Raw genomic sequence first — 23,844 nt, 5'->3', positions numbered from 1 at the left:
AATAACATTAATGTTATATGATATGGAATTACATTGTTATTTTCAAGTTCAAGTGTAAATTTTAAAGTTGGATAATAAGTATTAAATATATTTAAAATAAAATATTGTTTATTAAACGGAATACAAGTAAGTAAATCATCTACATAAGTGAACATAAAAGAAAGATAAAAATTCATTTTTGCAGCACAAGTGCACACCAAGTCATGTATCAGCAAATTTGTAAAGTAGCAGTAGCTATTATTAAAAATTAAGCTAATTATTCTTAAAACTGAAGTATGTGTTGAAATTTCGAATTGGTTACTATAGTACACAGTACGTTGTCATCAAAAACCGTACAGGTGACTAATAAATAGCCTTGTAATTGCTGTTTAGTCCCGTTCAGTAGTTTAAAAAAATTCAAAATTTCCGCCATGTCGGAGCGTGTTTTGGTCGTGTGCCGCCCGTGGCGCTGTAGTGTAACGTAGGTTTTCGTTATGTCAATGCAAAGACATTAGTAAAATAGTGACTAAAAGCGCAATTACGTGTAATAATAATCGAAAAATGAGTGATAGCACTTTGTAAATAGCCAGTAGTTTTAAGTTTTCGCGTCAACAGGCCCGGCATCAGTGCAAAACCGTGTCAGAGGCGCCTCGTAGCTGCGTAGGCTGGGCGATGACATTGGCGATCAAAGTAATATTTCTGTGGGAATTTACCGTGGATGTGGAGTGTACTAACGAGGATTTTCACAAAAAACTCTAACAACGACGGTGGCGGAGACCTAGCGGTCGCCGACGGCGGCACCCCTCAGCCCCCAGACATGGACGACACCAAACAGGTGAGCCCCCCGATCAGCTGTTCCGTCCCCGTTGCGTCCATGAATGCCTAATTTGTCAACTTACGACCAACCCACACGTTGATACAGAATTCTCTGACTAACGCCTATTTATACAGGAATGACCCGAGTGACGTCACGATTTTTGAATGGCCAACTGTCAGTGTCACGTGGCCGGCATATATTTGTCAGTTTTGACACGTTGTGACAGTCAAAAGGACCTGGAAAAACTTAATTACCTTGTGGTGAATATTTTGGTAGCGAGACGGCGATCAAATTACTCGTTGATTAATTAATTAATTTACAGTCGAATTAATTAGATTCTTTAATAGTTGCTTATCGTTTTATGTTCTGTAATATTTGTGTAAGCATTTGGCGGAAAAATCTGTAATTATAATGAATTACATATCATATACTGGGGATAATTATTAGTAAATTCCAGATTTGGCCAAGGTATTTGTCATTTATTCCGCAATGTTGCGATTGAATGATTTGGAACCATTCATAAATCAATACCGAGACAAAATGTTGCTATTTATACTCCCTCTCGATTTGCTACTTTCTATTGTAAATTTGTTTTGCCGTTTGTCACTTGGAGCTTGCCGTTTGAGTTGTGGAAAAATTTCATTGTTTAAATTCGTTTCACATGAGCATAAATTACAAGGTTTTTAGGTGCATAATAATATGACTTCTTTATTTAATATTGCATTAGGTATATTCCTTATTTTCTACTTCAGATTAGTTACAAAAAACACAAATACAAAGAATATGAATTTGGACAATGGAAGTTTTTATAATACTGTCTGTCGCCAGTGTCCGAATTAAAATGTGTTTATGTATCGAAAAAATCGGAAAAATGAATTTTTTCCTGCCTTTGCAGTTAGAAAACTACCTTATCTGTGAATCTTAAGTATCACAAAGCTCATATTATCATCTGCTATAAAAAATTACGGACATGACGAATATCATTGTTTTCTGAAATAACGTAATATTTTGTCAATATTTCCAGAAAAGGTTATTACGAATTAGTCACTCCAATTAATTTCTCTGATAGAGAGCATTGTGTTATTACGAAATTATTTTTTATGTAACAGTTATTTAAACGAGAGCTACGATTAATTGTTACTTTTTTTCTATTATTTTTGGTTTAGTAACATTTAAGCCATTTCATTTTAATTTTTAGATTTTATTTTCTGTTGTTGTGAACAGTATCAGTAGAAGTGGATTCTTCAATATAGGAACTTCGTACCAGTAACACTGGTACTACAAATACAAATTGATGACGGACGGGACACAAAAAAATCTCATATTTTTATTGTTGAATAATCGTAAAAAAAATCTGCTAATTTAAAAGCCAGTACTTCCAACAAATATTTTTGAAGGTGGAACTTACTGAAGCTTTTGAAACCACGAAACCCAAGAACAGGGCAATGTGTAACGACTTCTGATTAATTTACACATAACGGACGGGACAAAAAAATTATGTATGAAAATAATTGTTCACACAAGTTTTAATTATTAAAGACTTTAACAGTATCAAAATTAGACAGTGGAAACTAAAAATTCTTGATCTTGTTTAACGACGTAAGAAATAAGAGATAAAAAATAATATTACTAATTGATTTACTTATCGATTTTTATTTTCTAAACTACCAGAAACTAGAAAAACAAGGAATGTGTTTCAATTTTACTTCAATTTAAATGATTATCCTCTTTCATTTTAAATCTACTACAAAAAAACAAATTTCATTAAATATATAACGAATCTCGTATTTGGACAGAAATTTTACATACTATAATTATTATAAAATTGTATATAAAAATTCGGTGTCAGGTTGCATTATTCTTGGAAAGGCTGACTTATTAATTAAACGAGGGCTACGTTTAATTATTGACATTAATGAAACGTTTTACAGAAAGGATTCTTTTTTTTGGCTGCAGTTTATCGAACGAAAACTTAATTACATATTGACCCAATTTCACTGCAGTTTTTCTCTCTTATCATGATGATGTAAATCTTGGGATTCGAGTGCTTGTTAAAATGTATCATTTTATTTGAGTACTTTGCAGTTTAGTCGTTTTCTGGGTAAACAATTTTTTGATTTCGACAGAAAAAGTTGTTTTGTTACAGTTTTTCCAATTTTATATTTTCGTGTAGGTTGGAATATGAACGAGGCGGCCTTCGAGTTTATACGTTTGTTGTGTTGGATGAAATAATTGCTTCACATAGTTGCAGTGTAAATAAAATGTAATAAGGAAATTTAAATAGCTAGAAGCTTCTACCACGTTGCTCTCTAAATTATTATTACATGTTAGAAAGCAGAGATGAATTTATAAAATTTTTGTACTTTATGAGGTGCAGCTCGAAGCATTAGAAAATACAAGTCTATGCTTTTTTATTATTTGTGTTACTTGTTGTTCTTTTTCTAATTCTTCGACATGGATTCAAATTTATAATAACATAATCGACTTGATGGTTATTAAAATGTATGGTTATTAGAGTATTAAATTGTTATTAAGTCTAATTAATGTGCGAAAAAATTGTGTGCAGAACGCGACAAAAAGTTGCTTACCGATGGTTTGAAAAACTCGCCAGCGGAAGACTTGTCCATCGGCATGGAATTAAATCACTTAAAATTTTTGCAATATTTTTCTATATACAGGGTGACCCACGGGTGTGTAATCGGTCTATAACTTTCTCGTGCTACACCCTATAAATTTTTGCATAATCAGATTTGATGTGAAAAAATAATCCAACTTTGTATAATTATTACAGGTCTATCTCTTTTCGTTTCGGAATTATTCAACTTTTTGTTGTAAAACAGACCAGCTTTTGAAAAATCACTGCAGAGTCGCCTATGAATAATTTTTGACAAACTTGCAACACAAAAATATAAATGGACCTATAATAGTTTTTACAAAGGTCTATTATATTTTCACGTAGAACCCAATTATGCAAAAATATATAATATGTTCCATTAAAAAATATATCATTGGTTCACCACTCTGTGTATAACAAAAACATTTTTAGTTATTTATGAAAACCACATGGCAATATTTCAAATAGCAAGAAAATTGTACACCCTTGGATCACCTTGTACTTAACCCACTTTTCCCACAAAGTTTATCACCACATTTTAGTTGGCATTTTCCTTCAGCGCGTTTTGATGGATGAAAGTGCATTTTTTTCTCATCGTGAGAGAAAATGTCGAATTCCGATGTCGCAATTTCGCAATTTCAGTGGCGTGCGCTCAATTTTCCAGCCGGTCCCCGTCGACATCATCATCATCAACATGATCCCAGCACCAGAGGTTCGACCACGACCACGCATTCCGTGCTCAGTCAATCGTTGGTAGTCGTCGTGGTTGTTGCGTCGTAATGTTTTTACACAGCCAGTGGCGGAGTGTTGTGTGAGATAAAAAAAAAATACCAAAAAAACAATGGTTTTACAAGTGACAACGGTCAGTTCGTTATCGGAGTACCACGATGGGTACCACCAGAAGAACGACCAGCACATTGTGGGAGTCTCGCTGGTTACTTATTCCGTAATGAATTTTTCCTTATTATTGTTCCGGTGATGGTATACACCAGTTTAGCGAATCTGGGCCATCCACGCGATTAATACAAGAGAATTGAAGAAAGTCAAACGTTAATTATACGCTTGAAAATATCGTAAATATTTATCAGGTTGACGGGTTTGAGGAAGTGCGGTGTTGACTGCCGGCTTTGCCTTATTAAAATTTTTCGGGTGTCTCTCGTTTTAAACTCAAGGGTTTGATGAACTGACGGGTTCATCTCACGGCGAGAATGAGTGGCTTTTAATCTCGGAGATTAATTGAAAGATTAGGCAAGTTATTTAGCGCTGATTTAATCACAAAAACTGGAATCACGAAAATTGATAGCAAATGAGTGTTATTAGAAGAAGCGATGAGACACTTTCGAATTAAGTACTCAAGATATGTTAGTTTGGAACACACGAGTGGCCACTGATCACCATTTACGCTAATAAATTCCATAACTTTACTTACTTTATAACAGACCTTGACGCAATTGCACATGTGTTTATAATTGTTTAAATTTACTATTTTTGCATCTTCTTGCTTTTTGGAATTTATTTTACTCTTTGTTTTAATAGTTTCGGGATTAGCAGTACCATCTAATTAACTCAAATAAGTCGAATAAATCAGATTTATTTGGAGGTGACCATAAAAGTATTGTCATCGTATGTTTTTTTTTGGGTGATTAGTGTGGGCGTTTTTATGGCGCTCCAAAGGTAATAAATTAATTAGTGCTTATTTTTTCTGTTTTAAAGACTATCGAAGCTAAATATTTTACAAGATTGGACTGATTGGCCCATTTGGCACGGCTTCAAAACGTGACTGGTAGACCGACTATCGAATAGGGAATTTTACGAGTCTTTTAGATCAATAATAATGTATGTTTTTGTGTGGAAAGTGTCTACAGAGGAGACGAAACGAGATACAAAATTGCTGGATTTTCTGAACCAAAAAAAAGTTTGACAAATCGCTTTAAATTAATTTAAATTCACCAATTACTTGGAAAAAAATCAAAAATGTTTAACTGCACCCTTAACTGACTAAAAAAACTGACGACTAGAATTTTCATAAGAAACATGATGATTTATATTATAAAATTTGCGCTTCGTCTCGAATACGGTTTAAGATGGAGAAGTTAATTTATACCTAAAGTGTAAAAAATAGAAACATGGTGTCCCCGTCTTTTTCATAGGAAATTTAATTCTCTGCAACTGTGTTCTTTACGCTTTTTTTGTATTTTCAACCGTATTTCCAGCGTTTTGATAAATATGCGACGGTGCGCAAAGAATTATCAATTTGCGTTCCACTTTATATTTTTACAAACGCTGCGAATACGGTTGAAGATAAAAAAAAAGTGCAAGGAACAAAGTTGTAGAGAATTCAATTTTCTACAAAAAAGTCCGTGATACCATATTTCTATCTTCAACGGTTTAGGTACAAATTAACTTTACAATACTTGATCGCCCACAAAATGAAGCAAATCTGTGGCTTGAGCGTCTTTGAGCGACTGTAGGGACTAAATGGTTAAAGATAGGGACATGGTGTCGCGGATTTTTTTGTAGAAAATTCAATTCTCTACAACTTTCTTCTTAACATTTTCTGTTTGCCTCTGTAACTGTATTCACAGCGTTTTGAAAATATGGTGAAAGTTTGAAATTTTTGAAATATAGTAGTTTACGATAAAAATTTTACATTACCTTTATGTCTTACTATTGAAAATTTAATGCCTGTATTTTTTGTTTGCTGTGTTAATCGTAATATAAATACAACCATTTTTTCAAATTTATTGCTCTAAAAACTTGATGACAATGGAAGAACTGCGCTCTCTGGCGACATTAACCAACTATTGAGAACGGGAACGTTTTATTTGTACGTCATTTCACATCCTAACCTTTCGATATCCGTAGTCCTGTCTACGTGCGTATCTCCAGTAGCAACTCAGTCTAATTATGGACGTTTCTGCCGTTCTCCTGACCTAACACAGCCTCGGGTTAATTAACCTCACTTGTCATCAGCTGCAAAGAAAATGAAACAATGTTTCAAGCATCAGTTTTATGTTTTGTTTTGTAAAACGTGCCCGACACGTGTTTAACATTTTAAACATCCTTTCCTATATACACATAACCGACACAAAACGACGATAAATCCGTTGGGGACTTTTATGTTCTCAGGAAAAGCCAGTTGTTTACGAGACTGGTTAGATGTTTGTAGCATTTTTTACCCCCAGATGCCATATGTTACACTCACCTGAAAGAATAGGAAAAAATGAAGATGAGTCAGTTTTGTCGCGCTTGGCTTGATATGGACAAGGTTTCTGCAAGATTATGTTAGTCACTGGATCATGATCAAATATGAACTCAATTTGCGGTTTTGCCTTGTTTTTTTTATATTGTCATATAATAGATGAAATTCAATGAAAGCAATTTTCTTGACTGTTGACTGTCAGACAGAGGAATTACTATTTTAAAACTGCACATCTCCGGCCATAAATGTGGCCATTGCCAATTAAACTTGACCCCAGTTTGCAGAATAATGGCAAGGTGTGCAAACATTTAACATTCCATTTAACTTGGAACAGTGCCAGGAAATATCTCGAATGCAATTCGCATTTTTAAGGACTTGCAAGGTAATCCTGCTACCAAACAAAACGCGCTAAAATTTATCGGATTAACATTTCGTTTTCGAGCAATTTAAGCAGCGGTTCGGTTAGTTTTTTGAAAATTGTTTGGGATCAAGTCTAGCGTGAAATCGTGGCAATCAGGGAGCAATTATTTCGTCGTTGAGAAGAGGAAACCCCAGGGTGGTCGTTGATTCCTGAGGTTTCGTTCCCTTTTCCACATCAACAGGTGGTATTATTTCGGTTTTTTCATCAACATGAGTTGCGCTTGAAGGATATCCATCTCTGGCGGCCGTAATAACAATAATTACGGTACTGGTATTGAAGGTCGACGGTAGAAAAAGAAACGGTTGCATGGAAGTCGTGCGGAAAGTGTTTCAACTCGTCTTCTAAATCTTTGGATATTTCCGGTAATGCGGAGGCAAATGGTCCATGCTTGCACCATTCCTTGACTATAAATTGACGAAACGACGAAATTATTTGTCCGAGTTCTCGACAAGGTCGTGTACGCACTAGGAATTATTTCTGCGGTTAATTTCAAGCGTGGTTTTTTCGTTTATTCGCAATTTTCACTCTCGATGAGATGGACAGTTCGAGCGGCTGCTGAATGATGCAATGGTAACGTAAAAAAGGAAGTCGTTGTGTTAAACGTGCCGTTTCGAATTGAACAGTTGTTCAGAGCGGAATTAGTTTGAGGAAAGTAACGTCTTGATGGAAGCAATCTTCCGATTTAGACGTCTTGTTTCTCTCATTGTTATTAATTAACACAATAGAATACTTTTCGCGTTTTAATTTATTCCAAGTCACGTCTTCTCGTCTAAACTCAACATGACGTTTTCTCCCAAAGTAGGTCCATAACACCAGTTTCGGTGTTGAGCGTTTTCTTCTTGTTTACAAACAAGTAAAATTCCGATCCGACTCGTCTCCAAATAAGGACAGCCACTGGGTCAAATCTTGTCTACTACAAAAACTCCACCGAATTCCAGTCATGTACTCCCTTGTCGTTGGTTTTTCTTTTGCTTTCACCCTGGAAAACTGATTTCTCGTGCAAGTGCCTTGGGCGTAGATCAGTATGCTTCGACCATATGGTACTCCCAAAGGTCGTATCGACCCACACGTGCTAAATAATCGAGTTGAAACCGAAAGGAAAACATAGTTTGATGACGATTTGTCGGTAGTTCGCCCACCAATTCCCAACCTGTCCTTTCAAGTGAAATTTGCCAACGCAATGTCTACTTTTCAAACGCACCGATAGTTACGTCAAATTGTGGAAAAGTGTGATGTAAGCGGCTAGTTATTTTGAATGTGGGTCGCCGAAATTGTTGAGGATGTTGATCTCGAAGGGCCGTGTGATTGAACTTTTATTTTACAAGTTTGGAAGCTTTATTGAAATTAAACGAGTTTTAAAGGGTTGTAATGGGAAATGAGGTGCTATTATGGATGAGGGAATGAACTTTGAGGATAGATTCATTAGTAGGTCAGGAACGATTTATGCAAATTTGTTCCAAGCCTTATTCTTACCGCAGTTTATATTAATTTTTGTTGGTTGTTGGTCTTGGACAAAGGAAAATATTTCTTGTTGTTTACATTTTTTATTAAAGGTACCTAAGGATAGGTCGGTCTTTAAAATTACAACCAATGAAAAAAAATTACGCAATAATTTCACAACCAAATGGTAAATACGTCTCTCGTGGAGTCATACAGTGGAGTCAGGTTATAACGAACTTCCGGCTATAACGAAATATTTTTCGAGCACAGAATATCTTTCCATAATCTCAATGTGTTTTTGTACCTGTTATAGCGATCCCGCTTATAATGAACTTCCGGATATAACGAACTAAATTTGACTTAAAATGTAATGCAATTTTTCGTTTATAACGAACTTTTCACTGAATTTTGAGAAATATGTTGGATTTGAAAGCAGCAAATGAAGTGTAATTACACAGATTAATTACATTAATGAATTACTAAACAAAAACATTTTAATCTATAAAAACGTCTGTTTTTATACATAATTACAGTGTGAATTGGATAGTTGTGCAATTATTTTATAATAGTAGAGCTCAAAAGAAGTAAAAATAAATCGACTTGCTTTATCCGAATTTTTACTTTTTTTACTAGTTTTTGAGATATAAAGGGTGTAACCTCCACTTCAGCGTCTAAAAATTCGTCAAAAAACGCAATATCAACTAGGTTTGCGTCTTTTGCACTTTTTTTTTACTTTTTTTTAAGTTTACATGGCTAATAGAAATTTGAAGAAATTAAATTCAGTTGTATCTTCGCTAAAAAAAACAGTGAATAATTTTTACATTTTTCTGTGACTTTTTTTTAACTCAATGTAATAGATTTTGAAGACCTCAGAGACCAGATTGATTTAAAATTTTTGTTGGTCTCAAATTTATTTGCCGACCAAAACTCTCTAGATCTCAGAAATTATAAATATTCGGTTAATGTAATTTGAGTCATTTTTACTTCTTTTGCGCTCTACTATTACCCTTTACAATATTAGCACAACTATAAAATTCCCACAGTATACATATTTCTGTTTTCTAAAGGAATGATGTTTTTTTTAATAGGTACTTTATTATTTATTTCGTTTTATTTCAAATGTACCTACAGTAAAAATAACTGCTAAAAAACACTGTATTTAATTTATTCCTTGTAATGAACTTCGGATATAACGAACTGATTTTGATGCATTTTCGGCACTCCATTGTAGTTGGTGAAAAAATAAATGGCACAAAAAGATAATTTGATTATGAGTTTGATGATGAGTGAAATAAAGCACAAATTGAGAGTTTCTGTACAAAAAAGAATTCTGTGTTAAACTAAATCCCAGCGACAAATTTTGAGCTAGGAAAATCCACCAGAAAAACTCCCAATTTGTGCTCCATTTCACTCTAAAAAAATCAAATTCACTATTGCAAAATTCTAATATGAATTGGCATGGAATATACATTATACATACTTTGAGAAAGAAACTGTGTAAGTTTTTGATAGATTGGGAACTGAAAAATCTAAGAACTTGTTTGATTTCACTAATTTTGTTTGCCATAAAAAGAAGTAAGTGTAAAATCCAAATATGACAACTCTTCTATAAACACAAAAAATACAAAGCCAAAAATACAGAGTAAACAACCAAAAAAGCACATTTAGAACCTAAGAATACTTACCTACAAGCGAGAGTTCCCGAAGAAAAAAAGCTGAATGCTACAAAACAACAACGGATTGTTGGATTCTTGTATTAATTATTCAACCTTAAATTCTATTCTATTCTATTCTACCTTAAATAGGCACATTTGTAGCTTGATTTTGTAATTTTCTACATTATTACGCATACAAAAAATCTTTAAGGTAATAAAAAATACAATTTGAAGTAAAGAAGCTATAATTAGCTAATAATTTTTTCATTCAAGAAAATTTCTTAGAACTGGGGAACTGGGGGGATAATTCTATCACAGTTACTAAATGACTATTAAATACATTTCATAAAAAATCCGACTTTTCACCTTGCTTTGGCAGCTTCGTACTTGTTTTTTTGTGTTAAAACAAACACTCAAACACTACAATTTGTGTTATTCAACGTTTGCCAACTCGGCACACCTAACTTAACTCATTTACAACATTTCACACCGCTTGTAATGAGAAATGTTTGAGTTGAAACGAAAAACATCATCCATGATGGAACTTCGCCAACGCATTTCTCGTTCTATTCTCACGTTACTTCTTCCTGGTCTCTCCAGACGCTGATATTTTCTGCTCGAATTGAAACTTTGTAAACAGATTTTGTGCAAAGTAAGTAAAACGACATCGAAACGGCTTCTTGCCCAGCGACACGAAATATCCTGTTTCATTTAACAAATGGAACTTACAAGCACTAAGAAAGGGTTTGACGTTGTTTAAAAAAGAGGGGTTCAATTGAAATGAGGCGGAAACGGCAATTAGAGTCTGTTCTTTGAGTTAGTAGACGTTTTAATAATGAAATAAATCTTTGAATCTCTCTTGTCTACGCCCATGATGCTCGCACCGTTTCCGCATAATTCCATGGTAAAGTTGCCAACAACTCGCTTGGTTCGAGTCATGAAAATGCACAAACAAGTCTGGAAAAATGATAGGTTTTTTTAAATAATAATAACTCGTCGGTTAATCCATTAAGGCAAAACACGGATTTATATGCAAGCAGCTGGATAACACGACTATGGTAATATTTTCACGGCAATTAATGATGAGCATTTGTGTATAGACGGTTATCTTCTGATCCAATTAACTATACTATTATAACCGTTGGGCAGTGAATGATTTGTTAAAATAGGTAATGTGGAATGTGGCTGGAGTGGAAAGGTTTTGTGAAAATTTATTTTCTCATTTGAAGTATTTATGGAATGGAAAAAATACTTTTTGTTAAAAATTATCCAACAGAAAATAAATCATTTTCCAATTTAAAGATAGACGCGGCTTGAATTATGTATAACCCCGGTTCACACGTTGCTTTATTTTTAGACGCATCTGATTGGTTTGATGGCACAAGGATAAAAGAGAAAGTAGTCAATATTTAAATAAGAGATTAGATCTAAGATATCTTCTAATCGAATTTGGAGAAGGGAAATTATTTTTGAGGAATAAAAAAAGGACAATCTGTCACTCCTTGAAACATTTTATGAGCAAACTTTCTTCTTTGAGTTATGAATCTTCACACTTTTCTCTGGAACTTTTCATATAAATTCATCCAGAGTTCATTGTTCTGTAATGTAAATCGAGCACATTCGTGGTGACAAGAAATAAAATGATCGATCGGTCATCTACTTTTCATATTATAAAAATACACCTCGAGTTCCTTTAATTACACAAGTTTTTGTTAACTCCATTAGCATTCGAAGTGTTACAGCTGTCGATATTATACAAATTAACTTTTTTTTGTTGCACTAATAATTCGATCGTGGAACGTATTTCTAGGTTATCCGAAAATATTTTTAGTCCAGATCAATACTGACACATGCCATCCAATACCCGGTCTTTTGGCCTTGCCAAATATCGCAGTTTAATGAAAATTGCAATTTTTTGCAGGCCAAGCAGCGGGCGTCCGTGAAATGGCTGCTCTCGAAGGCCTTCAACAACAAAGTGCCCGAGAACCTGCGAGAGCCCTTTTACCGGGATCACGAGGTGAGTTTGAGCAGAAATTTGTTCGTCTCTAATCCAATCACAGAACCAGGAACGTCTGAAGCCCCAAATCGTGCGAATTCTTGCAAACGCCGAAATCTACTGCATGGCTTTGGGGAACATCTACTCGGACCCGAATTATCACAATTTGAACCATTCGGCGATTCTGCAGACGTTGGCCAAGAAGGGGGTTTACGTGTCGGAACCGTCCGACGCCCAAATGACCGAAACCACCCTCATACAGACGAATCCGCTGCGGATGGTGAGTGTGGTTGTAATAAATTATCGCGCGGTAAATAAATCCTGGACGGTTTTTGGTAATTTGACCAATTATGAAGATGTTACGAGATCGTTAAAATGGTAATTTTCGGTTGTTACGAGTTGTAATTGAGGCGAAGTGGAGCGTTACTGCTCCGTGAAACGCCTTTTTTTCTATAATTATTTTAAATTGTTTTATTTACTTACTTGTATTCAGCTAATTTAAGCCCAGTTTTGTGGGCAAAAGTTAGCTTGAAGCAACACTAAAAATATTCATTATGCCGAAATTTGTGCCAAGTACACGACACAGTACCCTTGACAAGTCTAACGCCTCTTTATGTTTTTTGTAACAAGAACGGAATATTTTGCAAAGTCATCGACTCGACATTTTTCCAGACTTTATACAACCTGCAGAGAAGATTGACTTCTCCTTCCTCTCCGCAACACAATCGATTGCATTCCTGATTGCGTTTAAAAGCTCGCTCGTTGCTATTTTTCCAACATTGAAATTGGACTTTGTTGTTATTAATTAATACGATAAATAATTTTTGCGCGGCGTAGATGGGATTGCTGCCGAGCAAGTTTAATAAAAATAATCCTGTTGGGAAATTTTATTAGACTGGTTCTAGAAAGTCGGAGGGAAATACCACCACAACGACTGAATTTTCTTACGGTCGCTTTGAAAATTAAGTTACAAATGTAGGAATTCACTCAAGCTGTCGTAAAAATGTCACTCTTGATTGATTTCGGGGTAAGTGAGGAGGAACGGTCTTGTGGTGTTTTGTTACTTAATTTGAGGTGCAGTCAGGGACGTATTGAGGTATGGGCTAAAAATTGTTTGATAGGGCCCGATTTAGGATTTGGGTCTGGGTTTTATTAATGAAATTAAACTTCATTAAAAAATAATGTTTTGATTATAATTAGAGAGAGACCTCTATTAAGGTGTCAAAAAAAGTTGTAAAAACCTGAAATTGAGTATTAAAATCTGGTGATTTAGGATACATATTTATTAATACCTAGAGCAAGAAAAATTAAAAATACAGTTTTTATTGCAATAAATTCCATTATAAAAACAAACTAAACGAAATACGTTTTATAAAAATCTTAAAATTCTCTATTACACAAAAAAACCATAAAAAAGTTAACTAATTGTTGAACCTAAATACTGTTTTAAAGTTGCTTTTGTAAAATTTGTTCGTTTTTCGTTTGTTTCAGTCTAAAAAACAACGGTGGATTCAGGGGGGGTGAGGGCCTGGCCACCGTCAAACTTCAATTTTAATTTTTTTATAAATAAAATTTAAACCTAATGAACATTTTTTTAAATAAATTAATAAATAACTTATTACTTAAAGAAATATTGTAGGAAAATTCTGGAAATGTTATACAACGGAGTTATATTTTATGTTTACAAGTCTAGAAATTTTTATCATTTAAACTTACTTAAACTTAAACAATTGTAGGTAAACATTTCCTGTTCTATTATGTTGTAGTTTTTTTATATTTTTAAAAAGTGTGATTTTTGTCACACCAATTAGTTCAAAGTCTTTTGAAGCTTATTTTTTTCTATTTTTTTTAATATATTAACATACTGTCAGTAAAAGTTTTATTCAATAGCTTAACCGTCACGTGTCTAAAAAATTTTGGAAGGGCTTCCTCCCGAAATTAATTTCTAGATCCACCCTTGCTAGTACTAAAATTAGGCACTTCTGCATTACTATTTTTTTTCTTATTCAATCAATATTTTTATTTTTTGTAGATTTTTTTGGACTTTTGTCTTCATTTGTCACTATTTTTTCCACAACTCTTTTACAAAAAATTATTGGGAGTTTAATAATTTCAACAAGTAACCGGCCGACTGTTTTTAATTTCGTTGGGCTATTTAATAAAATAATAAAAAAGTGAGAAAGTAAGTCAATTTTTAAAGTGATTGACTAGGTATCGCAATTTTCAGAATTTTCAAAATGCAACCTTAAAAAATAATTTAATATACAACTATTATTTTCAACTGAAAAATAAAAATAAAAAAAATTAAAACTGACATTTAAGTAAATATACAGCGTGCTCAAAAACTGGCGCACCAACTCAGTGGTGTATGGTAGAGAAGTGGTTACATATAATGGTAAAAATACTAAAAAAATTCTTTGTATTAAAGTTATTGATAAATGACTAATTTTAGGTAAATGATATGTGGCAACGTTGTCTAACAGTCATGATCGCAATAGAATTTGAGCAACAATAAAAATAAATTATTTTTGAAACGGTTTCCTAGGAAATAATTCCCAGTGTTGGCACATCTACACATTGTGATTTTTTGGATGAATTTAAATTTTTTTAAATTAAAAAAACTTCTAAAATCTGATAGTAAATTTTAAAATAATTATTCATCGTTTTGTTACAGAACGATTACCTGGTATGAAACATAAAAATATAAAAAAATAATGAAAACTAAAGAAGTTAACACAAAAAGTTTGTAGCTCCAGATTTTTTAAAATATAACTTTAGGAATTTTTTCAACATTTTTCCCGTAATCTGCACTTGCTTCTCAATAACGTACCACTGAGTTGGTGCGCCAGTTTTTGAGCACCCTGTACATAATGTATCAGAAATACGTGTCTTTATTTTAACAGGTAACAGAACTCATCTAATAAAACATTTTTGCTATTTGTAATATTTCAATAAAAAATTTGCAAATTTATTTAAAATTTGGAAAAAGATAACATACTGAAACGTGTACCCTCCTGTGGGTACAAAAATAAAAGAACTGAAATATTTTCGTTGTGATAGAAACGGACAGTTTAAACAATTTAAAACAACAATGAAAATTGTTGCTATGAATACAAACTAATTATTAAACACTGACCGGCTCGTTTGCATAAAAGAAAGGAGGAAAACACTGAAAATTATAAATAAGAATTTATAAATAAGTATTTGACGAGTTTTATTACGTGGTAAAATTAACACACGTATAATATACACCCTGCAGCTTTAACGCAGGAAAACTAAAAACCTGAAAAATAAAAAACGGAATAATATTGAGATTAAAATTCTGTAGAACAAAATGTCTGAAAAACTAAAAAACTGAAGAAGTTATAGAACTGGAAAAGAGAAAAACGCTAATAAATTAAAAACAAAAAAAATAAATAAATATAAAAATAAATTAAAAACAAAAAACCAATACGCTAGGAGACTGAAAAGCTGAAAAACTTAGAAGCCAAAAAGCTGATATACAAGAAATTAAAAAACATTGAGTTTGAAATTCTGTAGAATTAAGTGGATGAACGATTCAGTTGCTTAGTAAGAATATTAAGAAATTGGAAAACGGAAATTATAAAGTAGTAAAACCATGAAAACCTGATAAATTTGGGAACTGAATATAAAACATGGGGAAACTAAGAAACTGAAAAGCTGAAATACTGAAAAACCTAAACTCTGAAATACTAAGAAACTATGATGAGATCGAAAGAAATCTCCCGATGTTAAATTATAAAACTATTAAATTGTGATAATAAAGAATTGAAAAATATTAGCAAGGTTGCAACTTCAGTATACAAGTTAATTTAGGAATTTAGGAGAAATAAACATTGTGTCAATTATTTTTACATTTTTAACAAAACAGATCAATTCCGAGTTTCAAGAAAAGTCGTTAAAAGTTACGGGTTAGGAAAGTTCCAAAAGATCTGTTCTCTAATAATAATTAACAAAATTATAAAAACCGCAGCATAATCGTCGCAAGATCAATTTTCACTAATTATCAAAATCGGCTCGTGTCTGCAAAATTGAGGTCGATGTACAATTATCCAATTTGGTGGAAAGTGAGGCTTTTTCCAAGTTTGTCGAACTTGATTGAAAACGCTTTGTGTCTGCAGCGTTCACAATTGAATAAATCTGTGAAATAGGAAAATAATTATTGAGAAGTCTCGTCATTGTTTCATTGATTCACAAGGTTAATTATAATAATGTGACTTCAGAGCGCTCATATGGCCGTCATCGAGTCGATAATGGTGCTTTACGCCCGGGAAGTAATCACTTCGGATCGGGTCTTTGCGGCCGTTCAACGCTTCAACGACGGACGCCAACTCCAGGTCCCGGAAAATCACGAACAGGCCGTTTTCGTATGGATGTCACACGCTTGCGACGCTCTTAGAAAAAGGATCGAACAGGAGACGGAGTCGGGAATGACGAATGGTGGAGGATCGGTAATTTTTCTTAATTTAAAAGGGGAAAAATTATGGTTTAACTACAGGGCGATCGAATGAAACCGCCTGACTTACCCGCTGTCCACGACCTTAAGGATCTCACAGATGGCGTTGCGTTAGCTGCTCTCATATCGTATTACTGTCCCGATGAGTTGCCTTGGACGGACTTGAAGATTTCCTACGTTCGGAACGTACAAGACAGCTTGTATAACATTAGCTTGGTGCAGGATTTTTGCAACAGGTGTCTGCCGGTTTCCATCTTTCATATTCAACCCGAGGACTTCACATACATGCGAGAGTAATTTGTAAACGAATCGGAGGAACAAATCAATGATTTTTTCGTTTTAGTTCCATGAGGTATAATCTGATCGTGTTCCTTGCCGATCTCTTCAACGTGATAGAAATCCATCCCGCAAAGTGCGTGAGATATCCAGGAATGGATAAATTTAACGGTCAGTTGAGTGTGTTGCTTGTGCGACCTTTAGTGACCTCAATGTCTTATTGAGTTTTCCTCGTCTGATTTGCATAAATGTGTACATACAGCAGGCGGAATTGATTTTTCACTTTGGCTGGGTACATTTTGAGTAGTCGCTTCTTTACGTTTCTTTTGCTTGGTTTTGTGGTAAATTGGCAAATGTGGTGGTGGTTTTATTTCGGTAAGATTTGAATTTTGTAGAGTAGTTGTGCAATTCACGAAAGTAACAATCGGTGTTTTTGTGGTAGTCTTGTTACTTTTGGTAGTGTTGCAAGTCGTATTTTGAAAACTTACATTTAACAATAAGTTTCCTTGTATGCTACTTGTGCGCTCGCAGAGGGTTTTCCCCCACGCAATGAGCACGGGGTGGCGCATAAGCGAAACCTACTGCAGACGGTGATGACACCCATCCCGGATCTGCGCAGCGGACTCGATGATCCCGCTGCATCCGCAGCCTTCCAAGGTAAACTCTCAGAATGTAGAAACAGTTCATTCATGCACACCATTTTTATTTATATTCAAATTTACTATTTTTAGTTTTGGGGTGGCGGCACGGAATTTTGGGAAATTTCGTGTCGCCAACTGTTGGTGGCAGTAGTGTTGGCTCTTCACACGACTGACGCTCTTGCATGACGTTTTCTTTACTTTGTACATAATTTCAATCAAACCATTTTATGCTTTTTATTTTTTATTGCATTTTTATTTGACTCTGTTGCAGTCATTTTTGTGTAAGTATCAGTTTTGTTGCTTTTTTCTGTATTTTGTACAGTGGAACCTCGATTATTCTCCCACTTCGTGGGCAAGACATTATCCAAGCCGGATAATTAATGAATATGCGTGCATAAAGTTGGGTAAAATTGATATAAACAGTATAAGTGTATTTTTTAAATACCTACTCGTTTTGAAAGAAAGTTGAAAATTATAATAAAATAATGAAATACATGGGCCTGCATTTTTTTTTTCTAAAATTTACTTTGTTGTCATTGTAATAATAATAAATTTTGAATACGAAGATACACAGAAATATTACTATTTGTTCATTATTTATCTTACGTATTTTATTATAATTTTTTAGAGACTAACAGTGGGTTTAAAAAACATTTTATTAAGACGCCTATGGGCATTTTTTTTAATAGTAAACATATGTTTAATGCTAAAATTAAGTTGTTTTTGACAATGTCAGTTCATACCTGGTTTGGAATAAGCTCTATAAATTAATAATTGAAATTTTATAGAAAGTCCATTTTTATTATCCTATCTAATTGAAATTCAATCTGTTATTTATGTTTATGACTTACTTAACTTGGTACATTGGAAGACAAAGTTTTTGCTTTGGAATTAGCCAAAAACTGAACTTTTTAATTAATTTTGCTTGTTTCTTTCTTGTTTCGAAAGAGTAGTCCGAATGTACTTACAACGTTCACTGTGAAAAACTTTCTTATGTTTTGAGAAAATAAAAACGCATTTTAGGCAACATTTTAAAGCTGTCTTAACTGTTTTGGCATTTTTTAAATTTAATAAGTCGATTGAAAATGTTATAAATTTATTAAAACATGCGAAATTAACGGTTTTTTATTTTAATTTGTCAGTTTTCTATGTTTGACAAAAGTTTTCGAAATTGTAAGTTTTCGTTGAATAACCTTCACAGATTTAGAGAAAATATAACGCATTTGCCACACTATCTTAGGGTTTGAAACATATTTGTATGTCAAAATTTGCGATAATTTCTTCTTTTTTTTTGTAAAGATTTATTGAAACTTTCTTCTCTTTTTTTCTATCAAGAACGATTTAAATTCTTTAAAATTTAAATAATATAATAAATTGAATGCTTTGTCTTGTTTTAATTTGGATTTTCAACTAGTTTAAAACTATTAAAAAAAGATTTCTGCAGCGAGGTTTCTTGTTTTTAGGTAAAAAATTGTCCAAAATGAATCGTTTTCTTTCAAACTGGTGCATAAACTGTTCCTTTAAGCTGGAATAAGTCGTTTTTTTCTTTAACACTTTTTAAGTTTTTAAGAAAGTAATCATTAAAATAAGGTATTTTTAATCAAACTGGGGCGTAGATAGTTGTTTTAAAATATTTCAAACTTACTCAATGAAAATTCATGAAAAGAACAGGTTTTTGAGGGAATTTTCCTCTTAATTCAGTAAAAATAATAAACATATTCTAATTTAAAAAAGAAACAGGTATTAGCTGACGTAATTTGCAATTGCAATATTCTATGTTCGTACTTTTCGGCAAAATTTAGAGAAAATAACGCATTTTTTATATAATTTTGTTTGATTTGATTTGATTAAATATTTCGAATTTCCCTTTTTTGCTATAAAAACACGGTCTAAACCCATACACGTAAATAAATATGTCAAAAATTCAAAACAAATGTTTTCAAAAACTATTATAATACGTAAAATGAACCGTAGAATTTGCCTGATTCACCCATGATGTCGTGGGAGTTTTCAAGTTAATTTTTTTTTATTATAATAATAAAATTGCTTTTATAACCGGAGTTGTTGCCCAGTGTGGCTCCGGGTTCTCAGAAGAAGATAAATAATGTAAAGTGCATTCTGATGATTTGTTTTAAGTCTTACAGTTTTCAAAAAAACGCAAAAAATACTTTGAAATTTTTACTTTTCAACCGCCAATTATGGCGAAATTATTAGAGCTAGCGGAAAATGTCAATTATTACCATTAAACCGGCAAAAAAACTACAAAATGGCATAAGTTTTAAGGCTTGAAAAAAAAAAATAATAACGCTGATTACGGCGAAAATAAGAGACCTATGAGAAAAAGTCTTATTCTCTTGTAAAAGACTCAAAATCTATCGGATTGCATTTAATTTTGAGACACTTTAAATAATAAACAGTTTGTAAGGTTCAGAAATTTTTTATTTATTTTTTATTTTCTCAATTACAGCAAAATTATTTGAAAGAATGGATTTATTTTGTAGCAATTCTATTTTAACGAGGAAGCACAAATTTTTAGATTTCATTTTTATTTTTAAAATTGGACCAGCTGATCATATGAAAAAATTACATTTTTTGTTTTGTTTTTGCAAAACATTTCGAATTTTGTGACATTTTCAGTCACATCTCTTCTAGATTCAGTGAGAAATAACGCATTTTTGAAATAACTTTCTACATTTTTACTTTTTATATCGATGAAATTTTACGAATTTTCTGTTTTATGAGATTGTTTAAAATTATATTTTTTTGTTTTTTTTTTGGCTCGAAATAAGAAAATTAAAAGATTCGACATCATTGGTGTCGTTAAACAGTTGGAAATTGGAAAATCATAATTCCATACTTGGGAAAAGAAAAATTAAACTTAAAAAAATAAAAAAATAATAATTTTGCACAGAGAATTAAAGAATGAGGTGGATAATCGAGGTTTCTGCCCAATATGTTTTATGTGAGGGTTAATTTTTTATTGCATTCGCAGTGACGAGATCGACACCAACCCACGTTGCACTACGTAAAACAAATTCATTGCAACAGAGCGTCTCCGAAATGAGCGAAGACAGTCTTCGTCGCGGTTCGGAAGAATCGTTCGTCGTTCATCGCGGTAAAAACATCCCGACTTTGCGTTCGGTCGTCCAAGACGAACCTTTGATCCCCGGAAGACTCAAAGTGAACAAAGAGAAACAGAACAACGATAGTAAAGCCGATGAGAGGGGCGAAGTTGCCGCGGGAAAACCGAGCAATTGGGAGGAGAACCGCAAGAGTAGTTTTGCCGGACGCAGGTCGAGGAGGAATTCCACCAGCGATGATTCACAACTTACGATTGAGAATTTTGGCGGGAGTCAGGATAATCTAAATTTCATTGGACGAAATCCCGATAAAGAGGTAACAATAGTAATAATAATAATTTTATTTGTTGAAAAAGGTACAGAAGATACTTTCAGACACAGCATGTACTAAATAAACAAAATAATATGACAAACACAAGCAATATTTTACTGTTAAAAACAGCGTCCTTACTTTCCAAAATTTCAAAAAACTCATCTACTGTGTACAACGATTTTTTGTTTGAAAAAATTAGTGACATATTTAAATTTGCTTAAGGAAAGGAGACATATTCAGTTTTACGGTGTTTTTGTTCTTTCTATTCGATAAAAATATTGTTCAATAATATGAAACAATTTATGTCAAGGGGGCTTTAGTAGCCCCTTTTAACAATGCCTTACAACCTTACAATTTGCATTGTTAAATGTTTGTTTAAAACAACGATTGTATGCTAAATTTTATAAAAATTGGATTAGTAGTATTAAAGATAAACGATATAATCTGTATTTTTGGAGGCAACTGTGAAGGTTAATAATTCCACAAGATTTTTTTTGGAAAAAATAATAATTAAATTTGCAAGTTTTTGAATTGTTTTGTACATAATAAGACATTAGTTGTTGATTTTTTCAACAGGTATTTGTTTTATGTTCCAAGAGCTTTCGTTTCCGCTAACTAAACTCAAAAAATTATGATTTGAAACACCAAAAACTTAATACAGGGTGCTCAAAAACTGGCGCACCAACTCAGTAGTACATTATTGAGAAGCAAGTGCAGATTACGGGAAAAATGTTGAAAAAATTCCTAAAGTTATATTTTAAAAAATCTGGAGCTACAAACTTAATGTGTTAACTTCTTTAGTTTTCATTATTTTTTTTGTATTCTTATGTTTCATACCAGGTAATCGTTCCGTAACAAAACGATGAATAATTATTTTTAAATGTACTATCAGATTTTAGCAGTTTTTTTAATTAAAAAAAAATAAATTTATCTAAAAAATCAGAATGTGTAGATGTGCCAACACTGGGAATTATTTCCTAGGAAACCGTTTCAAAAATAATTTATTTTTATTGTTGCTCAAATCCTATTGCGATCATGACTGTTAGACAATGTTGCCACATATCATTTATCTAAAATCCGTTATTTATCAATAACTTTAATACAAAGAATTTTTTTACTATTTTTACCTTTATATGTAACCAGTTCTCTACCACACACCATTGAGTTGGTGCGCCAGTTTTTGAGCACGCTGTATAAAAATTTATATCACGTGAAAAACCAATGAAAAAGCTTTATTTACAGCAAGCGACTTTTATTATTATACAAAATAAAGAATACACAAAACGTTACAATATATGGCACTCAAACTGTTATAAATTCAACACATCACTATATAAATAGAAAAAAAAATGCAATTATTTGAGTGTTTTATTTTATTTATATTTAATTAAAATTATAATTAAAATGCACGTCTGCTACAGTTTGTAGCAAGACAATGAAAATAAATTAACCAGAAATGAAAAAAAAATACACTGACCTTTATATCTTCTGTTCCGATGCCATCATCTTCTTAAACGGACCTACTGCAATAGAAGAAACAATGATATGAGAACAATGTGCCTTTAAATTACTAGTTAACAATATTACAAATTTAATGTAATTTTCTAAAAATAAATCACTGCAAACGTACCCTTTAATTCGGATTGTTTCCTCCTTAAAGTCCATTCCATTGTCACTAACAAATACACTAACCACCGAATTTAAAACTTAAACCATAATATTCTGATTTGATTGATGACATGTCCGTTCGCGACAACAGCAAGTAACAAACTGAATAAATTAAACGGCACTAATAATTTTGTTTCACTCTAAATAAATCAAGTCGCCTCCCGATGTGACCCGTGCCACTGCTCGTTGCCGATTGTCTCGCTTTCGCCTACTGCGCCGCTCACCTAAGATCACGTAACGTCACGGACGTGACGTCAAAATGCACGTCTAGAACTGGTCATTACCAGAAAATTCAATGACAAAAGAGGACATCTCTAGAAACATTGACTACAGAAACTGTCAAATCTACAAACATTCATTCACAAAATTATTCAAAACAGAACAGTATTGATCTAGAAAAATTCATTATCAGAAATGTATTTGTCTAGAAACGTGCATCACTAAAAAGGTTTAATCAAAAACGTTTAAAACAGAGGGCACTGTCATAGGTGGACATGGCTTTCTAGATATTCAGATTTTAAAAATTTCAAGTTCAAAAATTTGGAAGCGCAATGCAAATTGCAATTGTGTTATCATCTGGAAATGTCAAAATTTTCACTTTGTAGATTTTATATCCATTTCTGCCCGTTCAGGGCGTTGTGATAGGGTATTTAGGGCAGAAATTTCTACCTTGTGGCAAAAAGTTCAGTGCTGTTGCTAGATAGGGACAAAAGTCTCCAAAAAATTTGTAATAAAAGTGGGGTTATTATTAGCTGTTTAAAAACTTAAAAACGCCAACGTCGCAGTTTTTTCAAAATTAGTTGTTTAAATTAATTATTCACTTCAAAAAATAACACCTAATGTATTTTATACTTTCATAGAAGTTTATTTGCTCCATTGTAAGAGTTAATTAATTACTTAATAAAATACCAAAGGTTTTTTAATCTTATTTATTATTAATTATGTTACAGCTGTTTCGACCGTTACGCCATTATTAGACCTACAGAAAATTCGTTACTTACTCTAAAATTATTAACAATTTTAAACTTACATAACATTAGTACGTGGTTTTCTGGTAACCTCTACCTGAATGAATTTAATCCTGATTTAACGTTTGACATTATACATCTTAAGACCGTTAATATTTGAAATTTAAAAGATTAATATTATTAATAATAAAATTATATTAATAATAGTCAAGAAAACCTATACATACATTCATACATAACAATCTAAAATATATAAATAAAATATAAAATAAATAATAAGAGTCACTTTACAATTTT

At 32.7% G+C, this 23,844-nt stretch overlaps 1 protein-coding gene across 12 annotated transcripts in view; it reads left to right on the top strand.

The window, feature by feature from the left end:
- Nucleotides 1-412: 412 nt before the first annotated feature.
- Nucleotides 413-23,844, top strand: part of Patronin (patronin) — a 49,623-nt gene continuing 26,191 nt past the window's right edge. For 9 of the 12 annotated variants that reach the window (XM_008194831.3, XM_064357155.1, XM_064357152.1 and 6 more), the window contains exons 1-8: nt 414-814; nt 12,050-12,145; nt 12,189-12,404; nt 16,369-16,596; nt 16,644-16,894; nt 16,945-17,048; nt 17,409-17,534; nt 20,511-20,914. In XM_008194831.3, coding sequence (XP_008193053.2) covers nt 698-814; nt 12,050-12,145; nt 12,189-12,404; nt 16,369-16,596; nt 16,644-16,894; nt 16,945-17,048; nt 17,409-17,534; nt 20,511-20,914 — 1,542 coding nt within the window. In that variant the 5' untranslated portion in view covers nt 414-697. Of the gene's footprint in view, nt 815-4,159; nt 4,357-12,049; nt 12,146-12,188; nt 12,405-16,368; nt 16,597-16,643; nt 16,895-16,944; nt 17,049-17,408; nt 17,535-20,510; nt 20,915-23,844 lie in introns of those variants that run through there. The other 3 variants (XM_064357147.1, XM_064357146.1, XM_064357151.1) reach the window with 3 other exon arrangements.

This window comes from Tribolium castaneum, chromosome 5, assembly GCF_031307605.1.
Source record: "Tribolium castaneum strain GA2 chromosome 5, icTriCast1.1, whole genome shotgun sequence".
Taxonomy (NCBI): Eukaryota; Metazoa; Arthropoda; class Insecta; order Coleoptera; family Tenebrionidae; genus Tribolium; species Tribolium castaneum.
Note: the sequence above shows the minus strand (reverse complement) of the source record. Positions and strands in the feature narration are given on the sequence as shown.